Raw genomic sequence first — 24,645 nt, forward strand, 5'->3', positions numbered from 1 at the left:
AAGTATGCATTGACTATTCTGAACTTAACTATATGAAGTCCTATTTTAATAAATTTAAAAGTCTAATATTGGTTAAATAACGGGGAATTTTAACCTCCTAAAGGAGAAAAGTAGCTTACCGGAAGACTTCTGGACCGGCATGGACAATGGACAGGAAGAGGGCGTGACTTTGCGGTATTGCCTTGTCAGTATTGCATGCATTGGTATTAAAGCACGTATTGTGTTGTAAAGAGTTTGCTTTTATTTTGTGGTTCTTTTTCTTTACATATTTTTAATAATGGTGAAAAAAATTGCCATTTTTGGTGCCACAGGGGGCGTCGGATTACATGTAACAGAAATTGCTTTGAAGAAAGGTGGAGTAAACCATTCGATTTGTTGTTTGTTTACATAATTTGTCAGTGCAAGACTGCATACGTAGGAAAAGTGCTATAGTGAAGCAAAGAAGCACTATGTACATCTATGGTTAAAATGCATGACAGCATTCTCGATAATTTTAGTTGTGGGGGCGGAAGCGGAATTTACAGTGTTTGTGCAACTCCGTAATGCGATTGTTGTATGTTTAGGGTGACCAGATTCACATCGATAAAAAAAAAAAGAGGACACAAAACTTCGAAAAGGAGGTCATTGTTCGAGAAAAAAAAGGACAAAATATTATGTACTTGGGTTTATTTATTTATTTTTTTACATGATTATTTAACGACGCTGTATCGACTACAAAGAAAACTCGGTGCGCTGAAACCAGCGGACGTGACTGTCTCGCGCAGATGACGTATGCTCCCGTTTCCTGCATGCTCTCGAGCCTATATACTGCAGGGTTTGGGGGGGGGGGGTAAGAAGAGTATAGCATGCCGTCCACGAGGAGTCCGAGCTGAGTTTTGTTTATATGATACCTATAGGTTATTTAGCGTCGACAGGGAGGTAAGAGGCAGTGGCGGTTATTCAAGTGAAGTACATGAAGGCCACCTTCGCCCCTTTTTTCGTGCTTTAATAAAATATATTTCATCAATAAATTAAAATAAAATGAATTCTTCACTAAACCATATTTTGCTCTACTTTTTAATATCTTGTTCGGCTTAATCCGCTCAGTTAACGTTCACTGCAGTACTTCACATGAACCCCTCACCAGTCAGACCACGTGGCTAGCAGACCAGCTGAAGGTCCGAATGAGACTTTCCTTTTCGCCTTCAGTACACACACCCGGTTGCCATGGCAACGAGTTGCTTACTATGAATTATCGACCCTTTTTGCGATGCTATTAGGAAGGTCTGGGGAGCAGGCATTCATCTCCTTTCTCTTCTTGAAAGACACAATTCTCTCTCTCGTCCAAACATTGGATCAGGGTGGCAAACTGTAATATTTTGCAAATAAATAAGAAAGCATAACATATTCTGTAAAGAATTAAATATTGTTTAAATTTAGTATATAATTATATAGTTTGGTATTTTTTAATGTTACCACCTCTTGAATATTATGTTTTGTATAGATTTTGAAATAATTTTAGTACCCTATAATAAAGAAAGTTGGCATAACATTTGAAATTATGTTGTACATTTTACCCGTGCTGACCAAAGATTTCGCTTTTAATCTATAGGCCTACGTATTCTTTGTTGTGACAAGTGCAGCGAAGTGTGAAGGTGTTATAGTCCCGACGTAAGCAACGGTCCCGACGCTGTTCCGGCGTGACTCCGCCCCTTTGCTTACTTCTTAGAAAGTAAAGGCTCTATGAAGTCTAGGTAGGTAGTATTGTGGTAGTATCGTTCGCCATTTTTGTTCTCACATTGCCGAGCTACCATACGAGGAATCTATTTGCCGCACCGTTAAACATTATCATGTCGTAGCTCCTATGATAACAAATCAAATGCACTGTAATTGAGCAAATAATTGAGCGGCAAATAACGTCTTCGTGTGTTTTCTGCGAACGCCAAAAAAAAAAAAAAAAAAAAAAAAAGCTAAAATGGCGTGCGATTATATAAAGTATTTATCGAGCCTTAAGAAATGAATCGGCGAATCACAAGACGCACACGTTTAAATGTAGCCGACCTGCAACGCGATTGGCTGCCGGAAATTAGAGCGACGGGACTATACTAAGTGTATTAATGCGATTTAGTGTGTACTGTGTAATCAGCGAATAGGGATTATAAAGAATGGACACTGAGCGAATTTTCCTGTGTTTTGTTTCTCTGTGCGCCAGCGGCTAGTTCCACTTTCAAGCGCTAGAGGTAGTGTAATCGAGCATACGCTAAGTTAATAATTGAGAATAGAATTAAGGCGCAGGATCCAAACATCGCCTACCTTATTGCATAATCCAGTAACGCTTTGCTTCAAATAAATTCAAGTTAACAGCTTTTCCTTATTTCTCAGTGACAAACTAGTTGTAATAATAATATTTTATATTTCAGATATCAAAAATTATATTATAAAATAATATAATACATTATAAAATTAAGATCGAATTCGTTTAATATTTGTATATAATATAATATAGGTATATGGTTTTACTTCTCGTAAGAGTTTTGTTTTTCCATTTTCAGCGCTATCAAATCATTACATATTTTAATTGTTGTTGGGGGTCAACGTCTCAACTCTCATTATAAAGGAACTCTAGAGTCTAGACATTACAGTTAATGAAGGATTTATTATTTTATGGATCCAATTTATTTTATTTGAGTATATAATGTACCTAGATGTATTAATTGTATGTGTTATATTTCCGCTGTGTCGACTGCTAGCTGGTGTGATGTCAGCGCCAACTCTAGGGAGAAGGCAAAATCTGACGCTCTAGCTGGCTTGAAGGTCATTGAAATCAGTCCAGCTACATCAAAGGTACCGACGCGAAGTGTCCATTCTTTATAATCCCTATTCGCTGGGTACCGACGCGAAGTGTCCATTCTTTATAATTCCTATTCGCTGGTGTAATCTTTTGGAGACACCGTTCTCTCGTTGGTGCGCAGAAGATAAGCAAGATATTTTAAAATACCGCAGAACAACACCTCCAGAGCCTTCTTTAGTTACAAGCCGGGGCCATTCGTCGGCAACACTGTAATTATCTGTCATCCGGAGGCTGACCGTACAGTACACGTGTTTGTGCTAATGCCGATTTCCAATGTAAATTAATGTTATAATATAAGTGTGTGTCGATGGAATTATGTTTGCGGTCGTACCAAACGTTAATTGTTGATGTATTATAAACTAAATGCGTGTTGGTGATAAAAAAACAAGACAATAAATGAAAATAAAATGGTTGCAGTCTTTGGGAATTTTTACGGTTATGAATGACAAAGTAATTGACTATTCTATTAAATATTGTATAACCACATTTTTATATTCTTATTTGTGATTTGTGTGTATCAGAATTCTAGTCAAATTGTTGGGTCTCGCCTGCTAGGTATATCAATAAAGTTACGCCGTTGGTTTTCAAAGTCATTGTAAACAGCTGTTTTGTGATCCCATAAATGTTGCAGTTTTGTTGAAGATTCGGAATGCCTGCTATACGTCAGAATTATCTATAATTTGTACATGCATATAATCACTTTGTTGGTTTGGTCAATGTTACTTATATCCCGCCCACTATAGAGACATAGGCCAATTTTACACATATTTAGTATAACTTGTTGCTTCTTTGACAGGTTAGGTTTGGTTAGTTTAGGTTTTTGTTATAGCCTACCTTGCATATACGATTATAGCGCAACATTGGCAGTGATAAAAGTGAAATATTCGTTCAGTGGGCGTTGGATACTCTACATTCGGTATTTACAGTCCACTGAGTTTACGCTAATTGATACATACATGTACTTAATAGATAATGTTGCGTTTTGTTACGTATTATGTTGAAGGGATGTGTTTTCATTTTTTCATAGATTGTTTTACTTGGCTTAACTGTATTTACATCCTCATACTTTTATTATAATAGGAATGTCAATAGTTTCTTCTGTTTACATTTTATTTTAGGCCTATTTGCATAATTCACATTCTTGGCTTGTTTTCTGTAGTTATATTTATTTAAAATTATATTTTAACAAGTTTATAACAAATAATTTAGGATAACAGTATTGTTATGGTGACTGGCCAGGTTCAAACTAAAACTGGCTTCCTGGACATCTGAAATATTTATAGAAAAGCACGACATAATCGTATGAAATTAAAATGCATATGATATCCTACACCTTTCATGGCAAAGGTGAAACAACATTAAGCGGCAAAACATTGTCAATTTACTAGCCACATAATGGTTAATTGATTGGAATAGGGTATTGCGAAAGTACGTCATTATTTTATTTATTTTTGGTACAAGTAACATTTCTTTAAGTATTTATTTATTTTCCCTTGTACCATCAATAAAAAAACAAGTATGTTTTTATTTTTTTTTTAATTATAAGTGTAGTTGCTACGACACATAGGCACACAGCACTTTCAGGGATCTGAAATATTTGTAGAAAAACACGATAGATAATCGCAGAAGATAATATTAAAATATATGCTATACCTTTCACAGATGAAACACCATTAAGTCGCAAAACATTGTCAATTTGCTAGCCACAAATTTGTTAACTGAATGGAACTTAAGAATACTGCGTAGGAACTTACGTCTTTATTGCATTATTGATTTTATTATTTTCGGTACAAGGAATATCTTTTTTATTTTATTTTATTTATTTACCTTCGTACTATCAATAAAAACATGTTTTTTTTTGTAATTATTTTAAGTGGCAGCCTTTGTATGTAAGTAGCCTACTTACGCCGTATTCTGAAGTATAGCTAATTGATTGCAATAAAACACTATTTTCGAACCCGTAATAATTTACATCACTACTCTAAATCTTGATCTTACCTTTGTGCATGAAGTAATATTGAAAAAATATGCGTTACGTATAACGAAAGCAATGAGCAAACACAATATCACTCTAAAATCTCCCGCCTCCACTCTGCGTTGCCAAACCTACCCATGCCCCGGCTTGTAACTAAAGAAGGCTTTGACACCTCACATTATTATGACTATGAAAAAAGTGAAAAGTAGTGGTCGGTCATACAATATTCAATTTCAAGATTCGTGGTATGCCAATTACAACTGGTTATGTGGGAGTCACTATAACGAGAAGTTATATTGTTGGCCTTGTCTTCTTCTCGAGAACAAGAAACTCGCTTGGAATTCAACTGGATTTTGCGATTTCAAAAATGTCAATCGCGGTCTTCACAGCCATGCAGATTCAGCTGAACACATTAAATGTATTTTGCAATTAAAGGCAGGGACGTCGCTAGGGGGGTGCGAAAGGGTTCGCAAGCACCCCATAAAAATCGGAGCACCCCTTTCCGCACCCCAAAGGGCAATTTATTAAAAAAAATACTAGACATAAGTTATTTTGAAGAACAAAAACAAACAAAATTTCTTGGATGTGAGAAAACTACGTCCCTTAATGTATTTTTATGGATGTGATGAAAAATAATAATAACAATAATACGTAGTAATATTAATAAACAGATGTATAGTATGCGCGCAAGTGCATGAAAAAACATTTTGCATTTTTTATGTACCACATTTTTACAACCCGCACCCCATCCGCACCCCCCCTCCCTTGCCCTGATCCTGGCGACGTCACTGATTAAAGGCACTGCAGAAGAACATGAACACCATTGCGGATGCACTAAAGGAAAGTTCTAGGTTATACGTAAGTCAATTTAATGAAAACGTACGTTTAAATAGATTGGTAATGCACACCGTAATCGATACTGTATTGTTTCTAAGCAAGCAGGAGTTGGCTTTTCGCGGTCATGTTGAGAATATTTCGTCACAGGGGGAATTTCAAAGCGTTATTGGCTCTCATTTCATTGGCCCTCTGAAAATTAGAAATCACTATGAAAAATTAGGGCTGGTTTTTTCTGGGAAATCTAAAACAATTCAAAATGAAATAATTGATTGTATTTCTGAATGCATCAATGAACTTGTAAGAGATGAAATTACTATTTTTCCGTTCAAATGAAAGTTTTCTGTTCAGCAGAATACTGCTTTGATTTAATCGTAGCTGCTTGATTTTACTGGATAGGTAAGCTTATATTGGAAGTTGCATGTTCCGAAGTTGATTTAAAATATGAATACAGTTTACGATTATGATTGTGATTTTGAATTTTGTTATGGGTAATATTTCTTGTGTAGGTACTCTTTTAATTTGATGTGTTGTATAAAATGTGTTAGATTTTGTCTTTTTTATGTCATGTGGACTTGTGGTTGTTTTATTATGTTGTGGTATGTATTTTGTGGAAGTTTTGTTGGGACAGTGACTTCTTCGGGGTTAAGGGGACGTAGCTTCCGAAAATGTTGAAAATTGTTTATTTTATATGTTGTGCTTTTCATAAAACTTAAGAAAATGGTGAATATATTACATTAACTTCATTATGACCATCGTATAAGTTACAAAAGCATTCGCGACGTCACTGCTATATAACGATTCCAGGAAATTACCTAGAATTCTATTGACCTTCACCTAATTTATCCGGCACGAGCCCCCACTGGTAAGAGGGGTATAGCATGCGGTCCACGAGGAGTCCGAGCTGAGTTTTGTTTGTAGGATACCTATAGGTTATTTAGTGTCGACAGGATTGTTGATAGCGAGATGATGACGAGGATTCGCCATAGAATACCTGACATTTGCCTTACGGTTGGAAACAGCTCGGAAAAAACCAAGCGGGGATCGAACCCGCGCCCGAGTGCAGCTCCATATCGGAGTCTTAGCTGACTGAGCTACGCCGGTGGCTACTTAGAAGGTTTATATTATACTTTAAATTACGTCAATATCTATTTTATTACAAAATATTTACAGTACAGATTTAGGCTTGTATCATACTTAAAAGTATGTTAATATCTATTTTATTACAAAATAACTACGATAAAACTTAATAATAGGCTAATGATTTTACAGTTCGCTACATATGAAAGTGAAGGTAACTATAATTTTGTTAAAGAGGACAGAAAGAGTATATTCCGTCGATGCTGCTGCCATCTATAGGCAAATTACTTGAAAAAGGCGTCAAATTAGTTAACTTCAAAATTTCAGGCACACAAGTTACGAAAAGGAGGACATTTTTTTATTTTTTTTTAAATTCGCCTTGACCCCGGACAAAGGCCTAAAACGGAGGACATGTCGGGATAAAGAGAATGTCTGGTCACCCTATGTATGTTCCATTTATGTTTTAGAAAGTAAAAGATTACCCATTTAAGTACTAGACCAGTGATATAATTGTTAAGATCTTCAAATAAAATTTTTACGGCAGATTTAGTAGTGGTATTAAGTAATCACAAAATGGCTTAAAGAATAAATGACATTACATAGGTAATATAGATGTTCAGCATTTGGGTTTCAACAACGTCATTCTGCCCAGTGCCTCCTAGAACATAAAGCCAGTGCATGAAAATGTGTCATCATGCATCTTAGCAGTTAAAAAAAATCTCAGCAATGTTAATTTCCATCAAACATGTGAATATACTGATACAGAATGTTTCATTATATCAGTTAGACATTAATATCAGTCTCATTATTTCAATACTGAATTATTTGCATAGTGTGCTTCATGAAATTGTTGTGTAAAATACATTTTCTTAGCGGCAAGCAGTCTATAAACTAAAGGCAATTTCACATGATATAGCCTAGCCCAACTAAGTTATAGAAGGTCTGGGATGTTTTACATTATAGAGAAATAATATTCTGGAAACTGTTGAATGAATAACCCATTTAGAATCAATTTTAATATTAGGTAATTTACTCTTCACGTCAAAAAAATGGAATAAATTATATTACATGTTTCTTTCCCCTTTCTTCACTTTCCAAACTTTCTTTCCTGAGCATATGTTTGTTTGCTGAGCCAATCTGTACAGAGTATTTGCAGGTTTTGTAAAATATAATATAGTGAATTTGGAAATAGTGAAGCAACTGTTCCTAGTACTTATAGTACTTATTAGGCGATATCTAAAACATGCTCACATTTTCTTGTATTTTCCCTGGTTTTAAATGCAGTGCACATGTTTTAGAATTTGGTTTCACGACGTAATCTTTTTCGACCAATCACTTGCAACCAACCATTTTTCTTTTAATTCGGAAACAAGTACATGCTTATCTTCTCATCCCCTTCATAATTGCTCCTTCATCCAGGCACTGAACATTTGTTAACCATTTATTCCTTTGGATTGTGTATCATCACATTAATTTAGCATCTAGCCAAAGAGACCTTAAGTGTCGATAATAATGTTAGAAATGTAAATCCTGTTTTTTTTTTTTTTAATTCTCAGTATTGTAAGATTAATTTTCAGTTTCACTCAATATTAACCTTCTCACAATTTGCTTCCTGTATTCTTACAAAAGTAAAATTCACCATATGTTATGTACCTGCCTTAATATTATTAACTCTGGTACTTTAAGATGTGTAATTATGTCTTCTTTAGAAAGTGTCATAAAATATTTATAAAACCACTCTCACATACTATTCATTAGGCCATAGTATAATATCTCTTCACATTTCAATAGCCCTAAAGACGTGGCTAACATTAGACATGCCCAAAAGAGTTGTGACGTTATTCATTGTTAGACCTATGAAGATTGCTCTTTAGCTTTGTGTTCAAGGAGGCATTGGTCTGTCAAACCTTTGTTACATGCCAAACAAGACATCTATTGTTACAGAATATAATAATTAATATACATCTTGATTACACAACTATTAACACTGTATCACAAGTCTCATCACAGGAAAGTGTCATCATACATATTCCGAAATAATTAATAGGGAAACATTAATTGATTATAGGCTACATATATAATTTAAAATAGCAAATTAACATTATTATTGCCAGTAATTCTAATCGGACTTAAGGACACTTTGTCCAATACTGGTCAAGCGAGGTTTGTTAAAATACCATAATCCAGTTTAAATATTGACAATTCTACGAGGCGCATCCAGAAAGTAAGTTTCCCGATTTTCCCCCCTTGAAAGTAAACGTAATTAGCCATGTCAATTGCGCATGCGTAACAGATCTATGACATATCAATCATATGCCAGCTGGACAGGTCCCGCCTGGTGCCAGTAGCGTGGCAGCAGTGGTCCGAAATGGAAGCTCTTATTCCTTCTCCCGCCGCCTGCGAGGTTCAGTCGGTGATAAAGTTCTTTAATGCACAAAGCATTGCGCCAATTGAAATTCATCGGCAGCTCTGTCAGGTCTATGGGCCGAACATCACGAGTAAGCAGATGGTGCGTCACTGGTGTAGGCAGTTTTCCGAAGGTCGTCAAAGTGTCCATGATGAAGAGCGCAGTGGGTGACAGTCCCTCATCAATGATGATCGTGTTGAGCTGGTGCAGGAGTGCATCATGGAGAACCGTCGCTTCACGATTATGGAGCTGAGCAGCCATTTTCCGCAGATATCGGGATCCTTGTTGCATGAGATTGTCACTAAGCACCTGCTGTTCAAAAAAGTGTGTGCCAGTTGGGTGCCGAAAAACCTGACACCCGAACACAAAATGCAATGTTTAGGAGCAGCACTGACATTTCTGCAACAGTATCACGATGACTGCGACGAGTTCCTTGACAGGATCGTCACGGGCGATGAGACTTGGATTTCGCACTTCACCCCGGAAACCAAGCAGCAGTCAATGCATTGGTGGCATAGTGGATCTCCGGTCAGGACGAAATTCAAACAGACGCTGTCGGTACGGAAAGTGATGTGCATGGTGTTCTGGGACAGAAAGGGCATTCTGCTCATTGACTTCCTTCCAAGAGGTAAAACAGTGAATGCTGACTGTTACTGTGAAACACTGCCATTCAAAACAAGAGGCGTGGAATGCTTACTGCAGGTGTTGTGCTCCTCCATGACAATGCTCGTCCACATACGGCTCGGCGCACAGCAGCTGTTTTGACGGAATTTGGCTGGGAGTTGTTTGATCATCCACCCTAAAGTCCTGGTCTTGCTCCCAGCGATTTTCACGTTTTCTTGCACCTCAAGAAATTCCTGTCCTCCGGTGAGTGTTTTGGCAATGACGAAGAGCTAAAGACGTCTGTCACACGCTGGTTTCATTCACAGGCGGCAGAGTTCTAAAACGGAGGGATACAAAAGTTGATCCCACGATACGACAAGTGGCTCAATTCTGATGGTGGCTATGTTGAAAAATAGCTGAAACATTGCTGTACCTGTTGCCAATAAATGTTTTCCTGAAAGTGTGTGTTCTTTTTTTTTTTTTAAATAGGGAAACTTACTTTCTGGATGCGCCTCGTAATATGGTCCTTATTCATTACTCCATTGGTTCTGCATTATGGACAGTATGGTAATGGGTAGAGAGACATTCTGTAGAGATAAACTGTCAAATAATCATGACCTGTGTAGAGACAGAGCAGTGTCCTGATGCTGTCCTCAGGAAATATCAAATATAAAGTAACAGAATTGTAATAGTGTATTGACAGATTAGAACATGTTGCTACTCGCAAGATTATTAATAGTCTATGTCTACAATTTATTATATCTGGAAATATTGTTGATAACAAAGCTCTGCCATTTATACTCCATCTAAAATAAGCTTCGGTACAACCCACAAAATACTACATCAATTTTGAGTAAAGTAGGCTCATATTTTGTTATTTTCCCCTTCACAATAATTTAAGACTTGTCCTGGCACCACATAATCATAATAATAATAATAATAATAATAATAATAATAATCCTATCCTATCATCGGGGTAATGTAACTCTGCCTTCCAGGCGCCCCAACCTCAGAAATGGATTGATTACACCTAAGCCACTGCCAGGAGCAAAGACCAGAAATATCAGAAGAAAACCTGGTGGTGTTAGAAAAAAAATAATTGGAACGTCTTGATATCATGATATTTGGAGTAGAAAATTAAAATTGAAATCCTTCTGTAATGGCTATGACAAAGTCTCATCTATTCACATTGAGAATTCAGATGAAATGTTCTTGTATTGTAGATACAAATATAATTTATACAGTTGTTCTACAGATTTTCAGTTAAAAGTCTTGGTAAGGGACCCTTCTAGACTCCGTGAAGATCTACGAAGCAAAGTTGAAGTAATACAAGGAGATGTGACTAATGCATCAGATATGTTTCGAACTGTGGAAGGACAGGATGCTGTTGTGGTTGTATTAGGAACCAGAGACAGTCTCAGTAAGTACTAAGCAGTATTATGACTATACTCAGTGCATTTCGAACTAGCAGATCCAGGTCACGTACAAACCACGCACGAGTTACTGAACTGAACTGTGAACTGAAGCACTGGTAATCCCACCTGTCCAGCTGACTTTAGTTGAGGAGAATGGTCCAGGATTGAGGGTAAGCACACGTGGCAATTGCAGTCCATTGCTTGACCTTCATCTGCCAGTTCGAAATGTGCTGAATATAGATATTGTAACTTAATCTGAATTTGTTGGTATAGGCCCTACTTGGCTCTGAATATTCTTACAAGTGGCTAGTGCTTCATGGATTAAAAAGAAATGATAATGTCAAGCTCTGTTCGTAGTGTCAGTAAACGTTTTAAATCTCGGAGACAGATCTCTAAAGTTTAGCATGCATCAGAGAATGAAGTCAATTAAAATTATTCATATTGAATACATTGGTTTCATACCGTATATAAGACACACTATATCATTTTTGTTATATAAAATGGGCGAAATGAATGTGTGAAGATAAAGTATCATGTGATCAAATTTTTTCCCATGGCATTGTACAGAAAAAATATAGTAGGCCTAAACATAAAAAGATTACAGTATATAGTTTTCAGATTTCAATGAAAATATGTAACCCTTTTGCTAAAGAATATCTGTCATATAATGTTACTGTTTCACAATTAATGTGCGGAAATTCTTAAAATTTTATTTTATTTTAAGATGTGAACATAACAGGCAAAGTTAGTATGAATGAAATAATAATCTTAATACAAGGCAACAGGATGTAATATAAGCTATATGTCATTTTCAGAAATTTATTATAGGTGCATTTGAATTGTGGTAAGCTTTGTCTTCTAGGCAGCCTTCACTTGAAGGAAGCTGAATAAAATTTATTCAATAATAATAATAATATAAAATATATCTATTTCTACTAAGCTATGCAATCTATTATAAATTCACTGCTTAGAGAAATTATAGGCATAATAAACAGAATTTGAAATGTGGTAGTCTAAATCAGTTAGGCCTATTTATAATTTTATTATTACTTACAAACAAAAATTTATACATCTTGATTACACAACTTTATATACTGTAACTTAGTATTTAACACGTGAAAGCAATATAAACTTTATATTCCGAAACAAAAATTTACTTCTAATTTTATTATTACTGCAGACAAAAATTTGTAAACACAACATTTCCTATATCATTCCATGGGCCTTACCATTCTTCGAATTAAATTTTTAAAGTAAAGTATTTGCTTAAAAGTTGATAAACAGAAGTGAATTCATAAGGCTGATTATGTTTCTGAAAAGTGTTAATACTCATGATGTGGAATTTTACGGTTAAATTAACAAAAGTTATTACATTATTCTATTTTGGTATTTAAAACTTCCATTTTAATATTTAGATAAGATACCAGTAAATACCAAAGTTTTTGGTCCTGTTAATGTCATTAATACTCCAAAAGTTTTCGAACTTGGTATTTTACAGTAATACCGGTATAACATTTTCTGGACCCTATTAGAATTTACAGTAAATGTTAAGATTAAATTAACACTGTCACGCCTTTTTTTATTTATTTGGACCATCCGAGATTTTAAGATTAACTTACGTTTGTGAAAAACCTAAATTTTGTCAGCATAGTAAATCGACAGCTCAGTTCTGGCTTTCAGTAAGTTTTGTGATTGATGCACTGTAGTACTTTGAGGTGTTTATGAGGTCATAAAATTCATTGCATGAAAGCTTTTGGGCCCCTCACTAATTTTTTTTACAGTAGAAGTTTTTCTTTTTCTGCTAACTAAATATTATCCATATTAAGAAAAACTGCATTGGAGCAGTTGTTTACAGGAAAAGAGAATAGCAAAAGTTCATGAAATATCAATATGACCCAATCCATATAATGCTCTTATGTAAACATTATTTTACTGTTTCCGTTTTTTTTTTGAGAGAGAGAGAGAGAGAGAGAGAGAGAGAGAGAGCATTTTCTTTTCCTTGAGGGATTTCCTTTGTTGAAGGATTATTTATGAATGGCCCTCTCGTTCCAGTATTAAAGCTTATGGTTTGCTAATGATTTTATCCATGTTTATTGAGTGGTGGAATTGAAACTGTTTAGATCAGTCAGTTTAAAACTGAATTTTGCGATGTATAATGCTCTCAAGCCTTATGAAGCTATAAGAGCAATATCTTTAGGTGAAATATGGACGAAATATGTGCAATGATGGTGGAGTACCAGGTATCAATGTTTATACTATGCAGAAAATATTTAAAAGATGCAGAAAACTTCACATTATCTCTTGAAGAACTGGACGAGCATCAGAAAAAAAAATAGATTACTGTCAGGAATGATCCATATCTATGATTAAAAGTTTGATGGAAGAAGTAGATTGGAGAAAACAGAATTCATATCTTGAAGGCCAGGCAAGAATCCCTCGCTGACATATCAACATTGACTTTGGCTTGGCTTTTTCAGGGATGGACTCATGAAGAATCTATGCACCTAGTTTCTTACAAGTCCATTGTGCGCCCTATATATGCAGTGACCGTCCAAGTATGACGTGAACTGCGTGCCATTCGTGAATCTGATGCCAACAGGTGGTCCATCCTATCTCAGCACTGACAGAGTAAGGTTCTATCTCCAAACGAGTGCCTGTTAAACCATAGGGTCCATAGCGCCAGGCTCATAAAATGAAATGAGGGGAAAGTGAAGAGTTTGGTGGAGTGAAAGAGGGAAACAGGACTACCTAGAGGAAAAACCCTCTGCATTGTCTTTCTTGTTCACCGCAATTTCCAGCACAATCAGATAAGGGATTGAATCCAGGCTGCCTGGATGGAAAATTAGCATGCCTGTGTGTATAGTGGAAAAATGTTTAAGTGAGAGATTGCATTGTTTATATTGATATTTCACTAATGTTGCCTTCCCTCCCCTCCCCCCCTTGGTTCATTATTAGTAAATGGAGAGGCTGTTTCGTTAATATTTTGAAAAAATAACCATTATTTTTCTTGAATGGTAAGTGGTGTACTTGCAGAATTTGATCTGGAATCTGGGTTTGTTTTTTATCTATTAATGGAGTCTTTTCTAATGTAATGTACCTATTAGCGTTTATTATCAGCTAACAGAGATGGGTAGTAACTTAGTTTGTTGCCACCAAACACCGATTTTCTGCTTGTGAATGAGTACTTCATGCAGGAGTCTGGCTCTTCTATACTCCAAAATAGGTTGTTTTAAAAATTAATATATCTACGCAGGTTGAACGAGGCTTTCTCTGAAGGGTGAAAAAGGAATGGGTCTATCTCTCCATCATAAACATGGCCCAAAATTCACCTGCAAAACTTGCACCTAAAAATGTGATCACTGTATCATTGTAACATTATAGGGTTTTAGTAGTTTGGTTGCTTTCTGAACTGAACCATAGGAGATTCCTGTTTATTGAGAAAGCCACTTAAGAGGTTTTTTTAGGAGAATTTTCTAGCCGAAATGCAATGTCCAAACTTTCCTTCAGTAAATGCTCTTACATGTACAGTTGAGTTTGTTGTCTATAACACTTCCAGTTATACAAAAGGAGCGTAATTTCGGCTTTCCGCAGAATTCTGCATCAGTGCATGTCGCCAATATTTTTTTACAGATAGTTCATGATTTGTTTGAAACAGGGTGATTACCAATAATGTATGGCCTCCACGATCTCCTGACCTTACACTTGTGATTCTTATCACTGAGGCATTCTTAAGGAAAGAATGTACGAAACACACCCACATAGCCTAACTTAGACGAAATGAGAAATACCTAGCAGAAAAATAGCCTCTATTTCATGGCATTAATTGTAATGAGTGAAGGAAAATTTCTAAAGCCAGTATCAGAAATTTATACATAGAAGACGAAGGAGGATGATTTCAACACCTTCTTGAGTAAATTAGGTTAGTAAAACAATTTTTAACACTTTTTTTCCGTGGATAGTCTTGAAAGATAGTTACCAATGTTGTGCTATGGAACCAGCCTAGACTCATGACCCAATATTAAAAAGACAAATGTTTGCAGAAATATGGAATCAGTCAGGATTCAGGTGCATTTGTCAATTGTTAGAAAAATGCAATATAACGAGGATATAAACAGAGTTTGACGCTTTTTAATTTTTCTTTCAGAAATCCCATCACTTATTGCCACTTCTGTGGCTGAAATTTCAGTGCACTGGTCTTTTATCCAGGTGGCCTGGGTTCCATCTAGCAAGGTCGTGATGGAATTTGTTGGGTTTTTTCTCGCAGTACTCCAATTTCCCTTTCTTCTTCCAGCAACACACTCCACCTTCCCCTCATTTCATCAATTGTCGGTAATGATTAAAATAGTCTGGGTAAAGTCTTTTGTTTCTGATTCTGATATAGGAAGGGCTAGGGAATCTGGCCCCTTGAGCTCACCAGGCACTCGTCTGAGGATAAGACTTGGTTCTATCAGGTCTGAGACAGGATGGCTCATTTATCATTATTGGATTCACGAATGTCACCCAGGTCACTTCTCGAACTCAGACAATCACCGCATATATAGGGCGCACAATGGGCAAAAGCAAGTGTAAGTGCAAAGATCCGTCCTGATTTCGGTCCTCAAAAAGCCAAGCAAGTCTATCACTGATTTGTTAGTTGTTTTACTAAGGTTGGCCAGACGTGGCGGATGGATTGCAGGAAATATTTCTCTCCCTATGCTATGTGATCAGTGGATTTTGTCATTTGCCTATGAAAGACATTTCTCACGTAAGAACCACATATAGAAGATCATTCACAAAAGAATTACTATGTTAGATACTCTCTGCAGCCCATACTGATATAGAAACATCTGAGCAGATGGCACCTAAAATGTGAGTCATGGATTACTGCTTTTAACCACACTCTGTAAGAGAAATGGAGAAGAAAGAGCTTGATTGGGTGCAGAGTTGGTGAAGGTAGGCAGCAAGTAGTTAAAAGATAGTGGGGTGAATTCCCCATCCAGCTGTCATTTGTCTCTAATCCTACTGTAGAGTGTGATGTCATAATTCATAAGAATTCATGGAAAAAACTTCAACAAAATTAATCCCCCTGCTCTCTGCTTTAAGCTTTATTTTGTACCTCTGTGTGAATTTTAAAGGATTGTAATAACCTAAAAAATAATTTCTTTTTGGGTTGAGAACACTGAAGATGTTTCGTGATGAATTACCTACTTGCCTTGTACTGGTCCTTTCACACGAAGTCCTGGGCCATAGTAAAATATCGCCAATTCCAAGTATTCCATCAGGATGTTTCATAGAATCAGGTTTGCAAAGAGAAAATATTAATTTTCTCATCAAAATGCTGTGGAGTAATGGTTAGCATGTCTAACCGTGAGATCTGACCTGAGTTCAAATCCTGGTTGGGACAAGTTACCTGGTTGAGGTATTTTCCTGGGTTTTCCCTTAATCCTTTCAGAACGGCCCCGAGGTTCACTCAGCCTCCTATAAAATTGAGTACCAGGCCTTTCCCGGGGATAAAAGGCGGTCAGAGCGTGGTGCCGACCACACCACCTCATTCTAGTGCCGAGGTCATGGAAAGCATGGGGCTCTACCTCCATGCCCCTCAAGTGCCTTCATGGCATGTTACGGGGATACCTTTACCATTAAGAGAAAATGCTGGGTAACTTTCAGTGCTGGACCTTGGACTCATTTTGCTGGCATTATGACCTTCATTTCACTCAGAAGCTAGATAACCATTGCAGTGGATAAAACATCGTAATATATAAACTAATTAAAAAATCTCTTCATAAATGCTCAATACTATTTTGTCACATTACAGGCAGACGATTGGCATCTAGAAACGATGTTTGATTTTTTATTGCAAGCACTGTACCTGAATTTAGTTCACAGTTCCATGAGAAACATGAGGAAATATATTCTAAGACAAAGACAACAGTTGTTACTTGTACTTCATGCAGTCAAGTAATATTATTTCGTACTTGACACAGTTCTTATGTGTTGGGCCAGTTTTACCCGTATTTGAAGAAGAGAACAATAAAACTCTTGAAAGAAAAAATATAATGCAGCATTAGTGACTAGTTTCCAGATTTTTTTCCATCCATGTTCTTATTTTATTAGAAAGAAATAATTGTAAAAAGACAAAAGAACATTTTATATAGTGACAGAATCTTCTTTCAGTCTCAGTAACACAAAATAAGTGATAATAAAGTTAATAGTTGTACTAGTGCTGCTGCTGGTGATGGTCGCTATGGTGGTAATAATAATAGTAATAATAATAATAATAATAATAATAATAATAATAATAATAATAATAATTTATTTTTTAATGACAATGTCTTATTAATAATTAAGGAATATTTGTAATGCATGCCTACACAGTGATTAGAATGAACACTCTGATTTATTCACTATTTATTCTTATCAATTGAAATTCTGGAAAGTGATAAGAGTTAAATCCATGAAATATAATAGATTCAAGGATGAAAGAAATTTTGACCAGATTGTGCTTTTACTTGCAGTGGTGATTCATCCTGATTACAGAGGAAAGGGACTTGGGAAATTCATCATGGCATGCACAGAAGATTATGTCAGAAGGTAACAGAAGATACAACTGAATTGTTCTGATGCTTGTAGTTCCTTAACTTGTCACTTTTGAATTTAAGAGTGCCTCTTACATTTGAGGAGCGTGTTTCATTGAAGGGGATCGTCTCCTTTCATGATTCAGCAACATTACTGAGTTGGGCGAGAGTTTGTATCCTGCTTGGGCTGCCCCTCTTCCTTTCTCCAAGGTTTTCCCAGCTATAAGACGAATGTCAGGTAATTCGCTAAAATACTATCACGCTGTGTAGATCATAATATACTGATAAACAAATTACCTACAATCTTTGGATGAATGACACGCTATTGAAATATTCCAACACCATCAGAGGATATAAAGCAATGTATTAGTGATGTGTATACAACCATTCAGTAGACAACACTAGAACGATCTATGGCGCCATACATCCAAAGATTGTAATTATACATTAATTCGAATTGTCAACACTTTGAGCAGAACATGTAAATGTGCTGTTTTAGTAGGAATATCAAAGTGCCATTTCACATTGAACTAGTAAGTACGTACTGGTACCTACACTATGAGTTCTACATTCCTTTGCACCCCTCACTGTTTTGTTTATTAGATTGGTACATTTGTGATACATTTTTGAATAGGCCTTGAAGAGGTTAAGAGCCACCGGCATAGCTCATTCGGCTAAGGCACTTGCCTGCCAATCCTGAGTTGTACTCGGGTGTGGGTCCGAGTCCCACTTGGGCTAATTACCTGGTTGGGTTTTTTCCAGGTTTTCCCCAACCATAAGGCGAATGTCAGGTAATCTATGGCGAATCCTCGGTCTCAGCTTGTTAAATATCATCTCAATATCAATTCCACCGATGCTAGTATATTTCCACTAATCTAAAAATGTATTTGCAACTCTGTACTTTTAGGAGTTTCATTGTCAAAACAAAATCAGTGGTTTAATGAACATATGCTTAAGTACTCTTTGTCCCTTGTGACAGCTCACGAATGGTGAGAAGATTTCTAAATTCATTTCAAGCATGATTAAATAACCAAATTAAAAAAGAGGTTAAGTGATTCATTGAATAAAAGTACATTGTATCATTTAAAAAATGAAGTCATTACTCATATCTCCTTAATGAAGAAGGTCAGAAGAAAGTTATACCCTTAGTATTAATATCCTATTGTATTTAAATAACTTTTTGAAAGAATTTTTCATTTGACACCTAAGGAAAAATGTATTTTATGTGAGCAAGATAAGTGGGACACTCTGTATAATAATATAACGAAAAATCAGCAATGCAGCACTTTCAGACATAAAGTTAATAATATATTCTCTTGTAATGCTCTAAAGAGCAATAATCTGCTTCATTGTTATTGGGATGCAATTTTGGTGCGGTATGATATATTTATTGTCGACAAGAAATACATTCTGTAATGGTGGCCCTCACATTTTTGTGTATTTGCTTCCATTACATTATTTACATTCACCTTTTCACAATACGAACCTTTCCTAATTAGTTATACCCTTATTTCTTTTATGGTTAATAAGATTACCCTTATCACTTTCTATCCTTCATTTTTATCATCTATTTGTTGACATTATTTACACTCATCATCATTTCCGTTGTAGACCAAATTTAATTGTAAGCCCTACTGTTAATTTACATTCTTGTTAATCAATGTTATCTTTTTACTCCTTTGCTCCTATTTACAGTCTGTTGTTCTGGTTCTGGTACATAATCCTCATCACTTGCCTTCTCGTTATTATACATGGCATATTCTCTTTGATCCTTGATTTGTTTAATGTGCACTGAAATTCTACTCCTTGTTAAACTTGTGTAAATGACGCCCATATAAATTTAGTATTAGTATTTATTTATTTAACCTGGTGGAGATAAGGCCGTCAGATTTTCTCTGCCCCTCTACCCTCTACCTCTAGTTGAAACCATAATGTTGCTTTCACTTTTATGGTAAGTCTGTATAAATGGTCCTTAATATTCAAAACTTCTCATGTTTTTGTCTTGCTTCTCTCTAGCAAATTCTAATTTAACATAAATGGGGTACGATTTCGGTATCTCATTAGGGTAGACATCGGATTTTTAGGCACTAAAAATTGCAGTTTTAGGCGCCTAAAATAAGCTCAAAATTTGTAAAATTAGGCTCTATTTTAATGAAAATAGGCATTTTAGGCACATCAAGGTATCATACTTATTTCTTTCACTGAAATTTTTAGTTATACACTAAAATACGCACAAAAAGTATGTTTAAACATTAAAAAAGAATACTATATTATATTTATAAACAGAGCTGCACAAATTTAATATAATGAAACTAATGAAATAATGATTATTGATATCAAGATTACTCATTTTAAGTTATTGAAATTCAGTTCCATGCTCAGACTTTATAATTATCTGCACAGTACACCACCAGAATTTTTTCTAAATTCTCCACAGTTAACCTTTGCCTTTTGTCACTGAGAATCATTTTGAAAGCAGAAAAACTTCTTTCAACCGAAACTGATGTGAGAGGCGCAAATTTTAAATTAGGTACAATAGAAACATCAATACTTACTGGAACATTTACACTTTCCCCCGATATCACTCTTGATACTTTTTCCAACAATGAAAATCCTACATTCTTATTTAATACTTATTTTTAACTTTTTTCCCAGTTTCGCCCAAAGCAGAATGTATGTTCACTTGAGCTTCCTTTACTATTGCTATTTGGCTACAAAGAGATTGTTTTTCACGTTCTAATTGTTCAATGCTTGCAGGTATGAAAGAAAAGTTTGATGTTATGTAGGCAATATCGTTTTTCACTCGTGAGTCATTCAGACAATCTTTCACTGTTTTCACACACGCTGCACTATCAGTTTCAGGTAATTTATCAATAACTGTGACCACTTCTTTAAAATACTTAGAATAATACACCACTGACTGAATCCAGGTTCCCCATCGTGTAACAACCGGCTGAGGTGGGAGTGGGATATCTGGAAAGTTCTCTCTGAATATTGAAATCCTGGATGGGGCTTTACAAAAACATTTTTTTGTGTTAGAAATAAACGGATTGACAAGAGGAAATTCATTCCGGATTGTTTCAGAAACCCTGTGAAGGCCATGTGCTAGACAGATTACATGCGTGAGGTTAGGATAAAATGTTTTAAGAAGTGGAGCTGCAGCAACCATGTATGAGGCAGCATCAGTACAAAACAACAGAACTTTAGAATCGTCTATATTACCTGAGTATAAAGACTGTAGGCCTTTATTTACAAAATAAGCAATGGCTTGGCTATTCACTTTCGAAAGTTCCTTAACACATACGAGGTGTGGAATCGAAGGTCCATCAGGACTAAGTTTTCCTACTACCATATTTGCTATATACCTATTCATAGGATCTGAGGTTTCATCCACAGAGACCCATATGTAAGAATCACCTATATCCTCCCGAATGGAAGCTAAAGTTTCATTGTATATTCTGTCTAAGTAATTTTTTCTTAGGGTCGACTCAGATGGGATATTTTGTTTGCAATATTTTTGTAAAAACTGTCTTAAAACCGGATTTTCAATTGCATTCCAGGGAATGTTAGCAGCAACAAACGCTCTGGTTAAATCAGCATAGAAATTGCTGCTGAGATTGGATGAAGTAGGCTGTGTTAGTAAAGTTTGTTGCAGTTGATTTTTCTGCTGAACTTTAGCCTTATGAGCCGCTCCTTGCACATGCTGCTTTAGGTGGCACGTGTTTTCTTGCGAAATCTAAAAATGTAAAGTAAACTGAATTAAAATAAAATCCTAATTGTTGTATTGCCGTATTTCTGTCACAAAGTTAGTGGGTTCGAACAATCAAAATTTTAATGACCTGCAAATACTTTAACTATCGGAATTTAAAAGGTTAAAGTGTAGTGGTCTTAAAAAGAATTATACCTCAGGATAGCTCAGTCATTGTATAAATATTATAGGCCTACTCATTAAAATTAATAGAATTTATATATTTCAACTATTGTTACATACCTGTTTGCTACAAATCTTGCAGAATATTATTTTTCCATCATAAGTGAATTCTGAATATTCTGTTAGCCATTGCCGGATCAATGTAGATTTTGCACTTCTATTTTTCGGCATTATCGCGTTAAACTTCACAGGAAAACGTCCTACCACTCAAAACTTCTCAACATAAATAAGGTGAGGGAAAGGGCAACTGTTAACGAGCATTCAAATGAACTACTGTTATTGAGATTCAATTGGACAAAAATACAAAGTTCCACTTATTGTTGCATTTCCTGGTAGTGTTAACACTAGGAGGGCCATTCTTTTAAATATTTTGTAACAGTTTACCCTACTAATTCGCAGTTTTACGACTTTTCATAAATATTTCAAAAACACTCTTTCTCCAAAAATTGTGATTTTATGACACTCTGAAGGGCAGTACAGCTAATCGGTTTCAGACCGAAAACAGTCATTTTTATAGTATAGTATATCTCTGAATCGGTAGCAGCACATGTTGTGATTGTTGCCTGCTTCAAAACTAAGGTTGGTTCTTTGTCGGCATTTATGCCTCCAAACATGTTAAATTCGGTGAAATCTATTGCGAGTGTTGTGAGATTCAAAACATTTTGTTTCCTTTATCAGTGGTTTCATGGCCGGTGTGAAGCAAACTTTCCACTTTTTAAATGCCTTAAATTTCGCAGTGAATACATGTATAAATTATAAAAAGTAAGAGTAAAATGCGAAACTTTACAGTGAGTTAGGCATTTTTAGGCGAATATTAACAAATTAGGCTCTAATAACCGTTTTAGGGCATTTTAGGGCACTATAAAACTCTTTGAATACCGTTAAATTTCCATGAAACACAAATATTAATAATTATTTTTACTTTTCTCCTAAAGAAACAAAATAGGCATTTGCCCTAGAATCCGATGTCTGCTCATTACATTTTATAATTATTTTTTTCAGTCGAGGCATACAGACCGTCTACCTGTCTACAATAGATAAAGAGGAGTTTTACCGCAAACTTGGCTACACAGAATGTGAACCTGTGCAGATCTATGGTGGTCCCGTAGCAAGGAAATTGAATGCTGAACTCGAGTCATTAAATAAAATAAATAAAACAAATGATTCTAAGGAAGTACGTTTGCCACTGGTGTCCTCTGTCAGTACAGTCACAATGTCTCCTCCTCCCCCACCCCTTCCTCCATCTCCAACTAATGCAGCTGCTGTAGTGACTCGTTAAACAAAAGTATATATGAAGAAAGATTTATAGTTCATTAATAATAAATTTTCTCAAATTACTTTCAATGTAAATTTCCAAAATTTAAACTGGATTGAACTGAAATGGCAGAATGCTATCTTTCCTGTACCAGTACCTTAAGAGATCGTCATCGTCGTCTTCATCATCATGATCATTGTTTGAATATTATTGTCCATTCCAACACTTCGAAACACCACCATTTATCTTTTATTCAGTCATCCTAACATTCTTCCTTGCGGATTGTAAGACATTGCCCTTAAACGGCTCTTAATAGTCTGCTGTTCCCTGGTGTATCCCCGATTTATAATTTGTGTTGGGCAAGTCCATGGGCCAGGTAACACTGGGATTTTCTCTAGAAACCGACCTCCGGTTCCCCTGTGGCATCCCAACAAATCTCCATAATCACCTCATCGCGAGTGTAGTGTAGACCAGCCTCTATGGCGCACCCTGAGCAATGACTCTGTCGGTAAATTGGCCTACATAACTGGCTTCATAAGGGTGAATGACATAAATCAAGTACCTACCATTAGTTAAAAAAAAAATAGTGTCTGTTCAGCATATTTTAACGTTATGTTCTGTAACTTATATTTTTATTTTTTTATTGACACTTATGGCATTTAATTAAGACATCACAAAATGGAATATTATGCTCAGACCCCTTCACGTGTTTTAAGCACATTGTAGCTCATTCTTTTTTTCCAGATGTATTTCAGAATTGGTCAGTTATATTTCGGAAAGTATCATTTGTGTTTCGAATTAGTTAATTCAATTTCATAAAGTATAATTTGTATTTAAGAATAGTTAATTTAACTTCAGAAAGTGCCATTTGTATTTCGAATTAATTAATTAAATTTAGAAATTGTCATTTGTATTTAAGAATAGTTAGTTTAACTTCAGAAAATGCATTTGTATTTCGAATTAATTAATTAAATTTCATGATAGTTAATTTAACTTCAGAAAGTGTCATATGTATTTCAGATTAGTGAATTAAATTTCAGGAAGCACCATTTGTATTTCAGGAGTAAATTTGATTTCAAAAATGATAATTTATATTTCAGAAAGAGTAAATTGCATTTCAAACAGTATAGGCCCACAATTCGCTAGTTTCAAAATCTGTACAGCTTTAAAAATATCATTGTGGTGGGTCTCTTGATTGATGGCAATCCCAAAATATGTACAGTTTTTTTATGGTTAAGCTATTTGAAATACATTTCATATTTTCTGAAGTACAATAATTAACAATTTCGAAAATACAAATGACGATTTCTGAAATTTAATTTAAACATTCTGGCTTACAAGTGAGTAAACTGAAGTACAATTGACTAAACTTAAATACAAAATATGTTTTCTCAAATTCAGGTAATGTTCTCCGAAATATAATTATCTAATCTGGTATACAAATTATACTTAACGAAATATATTTGGAAAAGGTGTAGTGTATTACACGTGAGACATTTTTGGTGAAGAAAGCAGTTGATTACTTCTTTTACCAGACACCGGCATAGCCCATGTGGTAGCACATTATTGTGCTCGGGCTTGGCTCCATTCCCACTTGGCTGATTACCTAGGTGTTTTTTTCCCTCCGAGGAATGTCAGGCAATCCTAGGCGAATTCTCAGATTCACCTTGCTAAATATCATCTCGTTATCACCAATTTCATTGATTTTAAATAGTCCAATACTTCATACAGTGTCGTAAATAACCTAATAAAAGTCTTATT

General features: G+C 35.5%; 1 protein-coding gene across 5 annotated transcripts; it reads left to right on the plus strand.

Moving 5' to 3' along the window:
* LOC138704751 (flavin reductase (NADPH)-like) lies at window positions 1-22,930 on the plus strand. Of its 5 annotated transcripts, none has more exons than XM_069832934.1 (5): window positions 1-174; window positions 10,985-11,149; window positions 17,639-17,714; window positions 17,845-17,936; window positions 22,632-22,764. In XM_069832934.1, the coding sequence occupies exons 2-5, from the start codon at window positions 11,086-11,088 to the stop codon at window positions 22,664-22,666; spliced, it is 267 nt and encodes an 88-aa protein (XP_069689035.1). In that variant the 5' UTR covers window positions 1-174; window positions 10,985-11,085; the 3' UTR covers window positions 22,667-22,764. The 5 variants fall into 5 exon arrangements, with proteins under 5 accessions (XP_069689035.1, XP_069689032.1, XP_069689033.1 ...); XM_069832931.1 differs by lacking the exon at window positions 1-174 and adding an exon at window positions 181-353; XM_069832932.1 differs by lacking the exons at window positions 1-174; window positions 22,632-22,764 and adding an exon at window positions 181-353 and having other exon boundaries at window positions 17,820-17,871.
* Window positions 22,931-24,645: the final 1,715 nt, after the last annotated feature.

This window comes from Periplaneta americana, chromosome 8 (assembly GCF_040183065.1).
Source record: "Periplaneta americana isolate PAMFEO1 chromosome 8, P.americana_PAMFEO1_priV1, whole genome shotgun sequence".
NCBI lineage: Eukaryota > Metazoa > Arthropoda > Insecta > Blattodea > Blattidae > Periplaneta > Periplaneta americana.

Bases quoted from the DNA above. Each gene is read 5' to 3' on its own strand.
- LOC138704751 (XM_069832935.1), top strand. From the start codon at position 16,309: ATGTTTCGTGATGAATTACCTACTTGCCTTGTACTGGTCCTTTCACAC. The intron at 16,424-17,638 runs GTTTGCAAAGAG...TTTTACTTGCAG, and splicing joins AGGATGTTTCATAGAATCAG to TGGTGATTCATCCTGATTAC. The intron at 17,715-22,631 runs GTAACAGAAGAT...TATTTTTTTCAG, and splicing joins ACAGAAGATTATGTCAGAAG to TCGAGGCATACAGACCGTCT.